Below are 6989 nucleotides of genomic sequence, written 5' to 3'. Positions count from 1 at the left end.
GATCTGGTTCTTCTGGAACAGCTCATTGGTGCTGCGCGCATCAAATGTTTCAATGCTCCTGACCTTGTTAACAATTACTTGGCCCGCTTGTTTCCTGAGTACGCTCCCCTTGTGGATGATTCTGGTGGATCCCCAGATCCTAGTGCGGGTAGCCAATCTCTTTCTCACGAACCTACTGAATCTGCGTCACTTATGGATCTAAGTTCGTCTGAAAAGGGAATGCTAATCTCTCATTTTTTTGTAATTTTTGTTATATGTATTGATCTGCTTTTGCTGTGTCTCCAGAAATGAACTATCTAGATGACATCAAGATTGTTGTGGAGGAGTTGCCTGGTGTAACGCCTTCTGCGTCTGCTCTTGCTTCTTCTACTCCCACTGTGTCTGGGGGCTCTCAAACAATGCCTGCGTCGCGATCTGCGCTGAACAAACCTCCTATGAAGAAAGGGGATTCTTCCTCCAGAAAGGTGCCTGAGCCCTCTACTCGGTTGAAACAGGCGTCTGCGAAACGCCGGAAGCTTGACCTGGATTTATGTCCTGATCCTCGCGCCTGGATTGAAGAGCACCTTGGTTCTGCATCCATTCATGACGCGGATGTGTCTGGTCTGTACTCCCAGTTTCTTCAGTTGAATGGAGATATGGATGCGTGGAGGCAGGTACCTGTTGATGACATTTTTGATAAGTTTGATGCATCCTTGCTGCATGTAAGTATTTCTTTTGTTAATTTCGTATTCTTCTTCTTACTTTGCTTGTTCTGCTATCGTGACTTATCTATTATTTATTTAGGTGGTTCAAGGTGTCTCCATTCTTCTGCAATACACTTTTGATCTCTACAGCCACAGCCTCTGGTATTTCTGTCCCGATCATCACTGCCTTTTTCTGGGTGATCTGGAATTCCATCATGTTGCCTACTGGGCATTCCTATCTCCTTCTTCTTCTTCTGGGTCCTCAGGGAATGTCTCAATGTTTAGACTTTCGCCTTTTTCTTCAGTGATCAAGTTGCATTCTCGTGCGGCTAACTGGCTCCCTTTTACGGTTACTATCCCTTCTTCGTCCGGAATATTAAGTGTCAGCCATCTGATGCTGGTCACCGCGCCACACTGGTACAGGAAAGGCCTTCCCAAAATGGCGTTGTATGCCAAAGGGATATTCACTACATTGAAAACTGCTGTCATGGTCTTCAGTGGCCCTTCTTCTGCTTCTCCCAGAATTATCTCCAGCTCTACCATCCCTTCTGGTCTGATAGGCTTTCCTCCTAAGCCAACCAACGGCACGAAAACCTGTCTGAGATCCGTTACCGATCCCCTTATCCCCCTAAAGACTTGCAAGGTAAGGAGGTTAACTGCGCTTCCTTCGTCCACTAGGATCCTCATTACTCTAAAATTGTTAATCAATGCTTTGATTACTAGTGCGTCGTTGTGCGGTTCCTACACATGCCTCCCATCTTCTGGTCCAAAGGTGACTAGTGGTAGCTCCTCTGCAGAGTCTCTAGTACTTATCGAGTACACGCCCTTACGTATCTTCTTCTTATGTTCCTTTGAATAGGGTTCCCCTCCTTCTATCATGTTGATCACGCCCATGGGTTCTTTGAATCTTTTGTTTGCCTCTTCTTTTTCCACATGTTCGGGTTTCCTTTTTTCTGCACTTCCTTCTGTGCGTACGAACTTCTTCAATACTCCTGACTGGATCAGCTGTTCTATCTCCCGCTTCAAGTCCCAGCATCTATCTGTGTCATGGCCATATCCTTCATGGAATCTGCAATACTTGCTCTTGTCTCTCTCTTTGTCTGGGTGTAGCTTTCTGGGTGCATTGTACATGACTCTATTGTTCTTCATCCAGCTGAATATTTCCACTGGTGCTCTGTTCAAGGGTGTGAAGTCAAATGGCTTATTTCCTCTTCCAAATCTCTGCGTTCTGTCATCTCCTCCTCTACTGCGGTATCTCTCTGGTTTGTCTTCCTCGTATTGTATTGTCAGCGTTCTTCTTGCCTCATCCAGTTCTACGTACTTATGTGCTATTGCCATCAATTCTTGGAAAGTGGAAGGCTTTTTCATTAAGATCTTATCTCTCAGTCGTTCGAACCTTGTTCCCATCTTCATGGCCTCTATGGCTGTATCATGGTTTAGGTGCTCTATCTGGACTGCTTCTTTATTGAATCTCTCCACGAAGTTCTTCAACGTCTCGCCTTCACCTTGTCGGCACTTCCGTAGATCACTTGAGTTCTTCTGCAGCGGGATGTTTGTGCGGAAACGCCCTTTGAATGCTGTTGCCAGTTCTGCAAACGTTCTGATGGTATTGGACTTCAGTCCGAGGTACCATTTCTGCGCTGATCCCTTGAGGGTGGCCGGGAATACTCTGCACAGCATCGGATCTGATACATCTTGAAGCATCATTATCGTTTTGAATTTTGAGATATGGCTTTTTGGGTCTCCGGTCCCATCGAAGGGCTCAAACGTTGGTAGTTTGAAACGAGAAGAGAATTTCACGTCTAACACCTCCCTTTTCAGTGGTGAAAAATCGTCTCCTCCTTCATCGTCTTCATAGCTATCCTTCTGGTATTTTCTCATCGCATGCCTAATCTTCTCATCCAGAGTGTTCTTTTCTCCAACGGCTCTTCTTCTGTTTGAAGAGTGGCTTTCTGCGTCTCGTTCCTTCCGTCTACCTCCTCCTTCTTCCTTCTCCAGGTCTACGTATTCTCTCTGCTTCTTCGCGACTTCTTCATCCCTTGCTTTTTCGCCTTGCTGTGCGGCGTCCTCTCCTTTTTCCTTTCCTGCGTCTCCTGGGAGTGGTGCAGTGAGAACACGCCGGGGGGGCGTTTCTTTATCTTTCCGCGCGTCTTTGTCTCGTCCTCTTGGGATTGGTTCAGACTGTTGCCTTCTCTGAGCTGGTGTTTTATCTGCCTCTACAGTCTTCTCCTTCGCGATCCCAATCAGTCTATCTTGGAAGTCGTTAAAGCTCTTCATCACCGCCTCATGGTAGAGCGGTGGTAGGTGGGCTCCTGGTGGTACATATGGTGGAATGTATCCGGCTGTTGCCGCTGTGACGGTTCCTTCTACGTCTAGGGACGGAAAAGGAATTGGTGCGGTGGGTCTTTGATATCCCTGGTGATACTGGCTACCCCATGGGGTACGTCTGCGGCCAACTCGCCGCGTTTTGATTATACATGGGCGATGGATAATACATGTTCTGCGGTGTATAATAATTCCAAGGAGGAAATACCTGACTAGTTCCGAGTAGTTGTGCTCCTCTGCCCATCAATCCTGCTGTTGATCCGGATATGGAAACCGGTGGTGTGATGCCCGCACTTGTGGCTCCAGTCCCTCCTGGGATTCCAGAGCTTGTCCTCAAGGGACCCGTCGTTCCCGCAGTTCCCGCCGGAGGTGGGCGAAGGGGAAAGACTATTCCGTCTGTTCTTGCTAGTAGAGTTGGATTGCTGCCTCCGGCCTTCTCTCTATCTCTGACTCCGACTCCAGGTGGTGGTGGTTCATCATGGTTGTCCATGAGTTTGTTTCAGTTCGTAGAACAAAAATTGATTGATTTTTAGGAAAGAACAATCGTTTCCCACAGATGGCGCCAAATGATGGTTCTGCGAATGGTAGGATCTTCTCTTGTCAACCTGAGATCACGAACACAGGTTAGAATGAGTCGGACGTTTGTGTCCGACCACACTCCGATGCCTAAGTCAGATACCTTGTAAGGTTCAAAGATAAATGACGTAGTTTAAAGAGAATGAATTAGGGTTTTACCTTTGGTCTTCGGTCTATTTATATAGACTCTTCTCTCAGTAGTCGACTCAAGGTCATCTTCTTGTGATTGTGTTTAATTCGGACTCATGCTGGAAAATAGGGATTGGGTCAATCCCAATCTTCCCGGATTCCAAAGATCATATCAGTTAGGATCTGCGTCTACCGACTAATGACAACTGCTCGGTATCTACTGTCTACTGTGCTTGCTTGACTATATGTACTGGGGTCAACTACGTATCCATCAAGTACATTTGACAATAAACCACTCCCGTCATAACCAACGTGAATCATAAAACAAAATAGCCAATATAACCTTAAGCCAATTATAATAATGAAACCCAACACCTATTTGGATATCAATCACTGCCACCCATTTAATTAATCATGAATTCAATGTCATAACAATTTGAAATGGAATTGCCGCCAAATGACCAAATAAAAGAACATAAGCAAGGTGACTTTCCATAAGGAGTTACAATATTATAACTTAAAAACAACATTTCTTACTAATCAAGGACAATGAACTGAAACAACAATCATTGGCAACAAAATAAGAGAAAGGTACATAAACAATAAACATGCAAGTCAAGGATAATCAAATTAATTAAGCGGATCCGAACGTAACAATAAAGTAATAAGCAATGATGAAATCCAAGGAAAAACAATCATCATTTAGTCAAGAACAAGCAGTTTATAAACACCGAAAGACATGAATAACATTAGTCCTAAATGAGAAACCATCGGCGGCAACAAAAATATCAAGAACGGTGAATCGTACGGCGTCTAAAACAGAAGGAGTTACATACCGTATAAAGAATCAACACGCTAAATGATTAGAGGTTGAATAAGAGTAGATAAACTGAGAGATAAACCTCATATCGATGCTAATATAACGAAGAACACAAGTCACAAAACGGCGAGAACGATATCGAATGAAAATAGCAAAGTGACGTGAAAAGCTTACTGAAACAACGTGATCTTGCAAAAGAAAGGAATAGGTCTGATCTTAGAATGTTTTTGAGAGTGGAAGACGGCTAGGGTTTGAATATAAAGTGGGCGTAATGAGTTAGATTTTAAACGCAACATAATATATACGGAAAACAAAAGAGGGGAAAAAAACGCAACAGCTGTAGTATGCTGAAATGCATGGCCAAAGATTTGAATATAGACTTGGGCCAACTACATCAATTTAATTGCATGGGCTAGTAAAATGAATTGCATGGGCTTTAGGTTTGATATAATACTTCCTTTTTATTCATACTTATTATTATTATTATTATTATTATTATTATTATTACACAACAAATACGGCGGAACGTAAAAACAAATACGGGGTATTACACTTTTAACCTAAATCGCTAAAAATGGAAAACGTTTGGATTTGTTTTGTAACGTTTTAAATGTTTGGATTGGTTTCGTAATACTATTTACATTTATTAAGTTTAAAACCCTTAAATCAAAACCTTTTATACTAATATAATACGATTATGGAATAACAGTAATGAAATGATCCCAGCGTAAGTATGACATAGCATATTGATAAACCCAGAGCGGACGTGAACAAATCCTCATCATATACCAGTGTAAGCAAGACATTAGTCTGCTGATCCCAAAGTACTTACCGGTTCACACAGTCTCGATACAAGCTTATCGAGCAGCTCGTTTCAATCCAGATCCATAATTGCTTAAAATAAGTCAAAAATATTTATAATACTAAAATAAGATGCGGTACATAATAAAGCGGTAAATAGCACTACAAACTCACTGCTTGCTTATTCACGTAAATCTTGGCAAACAGCTAACCCTGGTTCGACTCCGGAGCGCGAATAGTCGAAGAGTCTAATAAATAAATCACAAGTTAAAATAACTCCAACCCCTAACTCTAAGGATACTATATACCACGTAGGACTAGCACAGTTAATCAGACAAATAAATATCACACAGAGAACACAATTCTCAATAAAATATAATGTCGTAGATAAATCAAGCCTATTGAGTTTATACTTTAAAATCCAGTCTGAAAATATTAATTAAATAATATTTAATTAATAAATAAAATTCATTCCTCAAATAGTGGGTTAGCCGAGTTTCTAAAACTACCAAGCTAACTCACATGTCGGGCGACCCAAGTCTAACCCGACCCAACTAAAATCCAAAATCATAAACCACAATTTATAATTAATATTTAATAAAAATATTGATTAAATATCCAATGAACTCAATAGCTTGAACTCAAGTAAATAAAATTATCGGTAAAATACCTTTAATAAACAATTTTAAATTAAAATATGAATTTAATCACATTGGCACACTAAACCAAAAATCTCAAAATATCAGTTAAATAATAATTAATAATAATTATTAATTTAATTTTAAATAATTTAAATATTATTTTTAGATTTTAAAAATAATATTATTAATTTGGTAAGCTTTCAAATTAAAATGAGATCCCCAATTTAGAAATCAAAATAAATAAATCGATTAATAAAATCCAATATAAACTAGTTAATAAATAACTTAAGAAACTCATTTAATTAATTCATATGAATTTAGTGACCAAAACTGCCCATTTTCCAAAATAAATCACAAGCAACCAATAAGTTACTGCCATGTCATCGTCTTCTACAATTAACAAACTCAAACCTATGATTGCAGTAGCTACCGAACTCAAGCTTTACCAAATCAAAATCTTATAGTTTCTTAATCATCAACCTAATGAATCATTAACAACCTAAAACACATAATCAAAAATCAAGAACATAAAAGCAATCAAATATAAACATAACACTTGACATCAAAACTAAGAACTTCGGCTGAAATCAAGTACGAAGATTACAACCGAAAACGATAAGACAAACCAAACATTGAGAGCTTAAACAATTATTTACTCAATATACACTAGACTCATAATTACAATATAATAAAAACATAGCCTAAGAATGAAGATTGAAATCGGCAGTAACTATATTGTAATATCCCGTATTTTTCTTTTTATTATTTTTAAATTATTTTAAATTTTTATTTTTATTTTTACATTCCATCGAATTTTAGGTAATCTATTATTATTATTGAATATTTTATTTAATTTTATTTGAGTCGTTTGTTGATTGAGTCGTAATTCGATTTGTATTCGGTTTATATTATTAAATTTTGGCCTATGCATATTGTTTATTTAAAAAAAAGATATGAAAAGCCCATGCAAAACTATGAATATATCAAGCCCATATTAATGCATATTTGTCTACG

At 39.4% G+C, this 6989-nt stretch overlaps 1 protein-coding gene across 1 annotated transcript; it reads right to left on the bottom strand.

Moving 5' to 3' along the window:
* Positions 1-905: 905 nt before the first annotated feature.
* On the bottom strand, positions 906-1370 carry LOC126681759 (uncharacterized). The gene has a single exon (XM_050377309.1). The coding sequence runs from the start codon at positions 1368-1370 to the stop codon at positions 906-908; it is 465 nt and encodes a 154-aa protein (XP_050233266.1).
* Between the last annotated feature and the right edge of the window lie 5619 nt (positions 1371-6989).

This window comes from Mercurialis annua, linkage group LG5 (genome assembly GCF_937616625.2).
Source record: "Mercurialis annua linkage group LG5, ddMerAnnu1.2, whole genome shotgun sequence".
Lineage (NCBI taxonomy): Eukaryota > Viridiplantae > Streptophyta > Magnoliopsida > Malpighiales > Euphorbiaceae > Mercurialis > Mercurialis annua.
The sequence above is the reverse complement of the archived record's forward strand: the minus strand, read 5'-3'. Positions and strand labels throughout refer to the sequence as shown.

Coding starts and splice junctions, on each gene's coding strand:
- LOC126681759 (XM_050377309.1), bottom strand. CDS start 1,370: ATGAGGATCCTAGTGGACGAAGGAAGCGCAGTTAACCTCCTTACCTTG.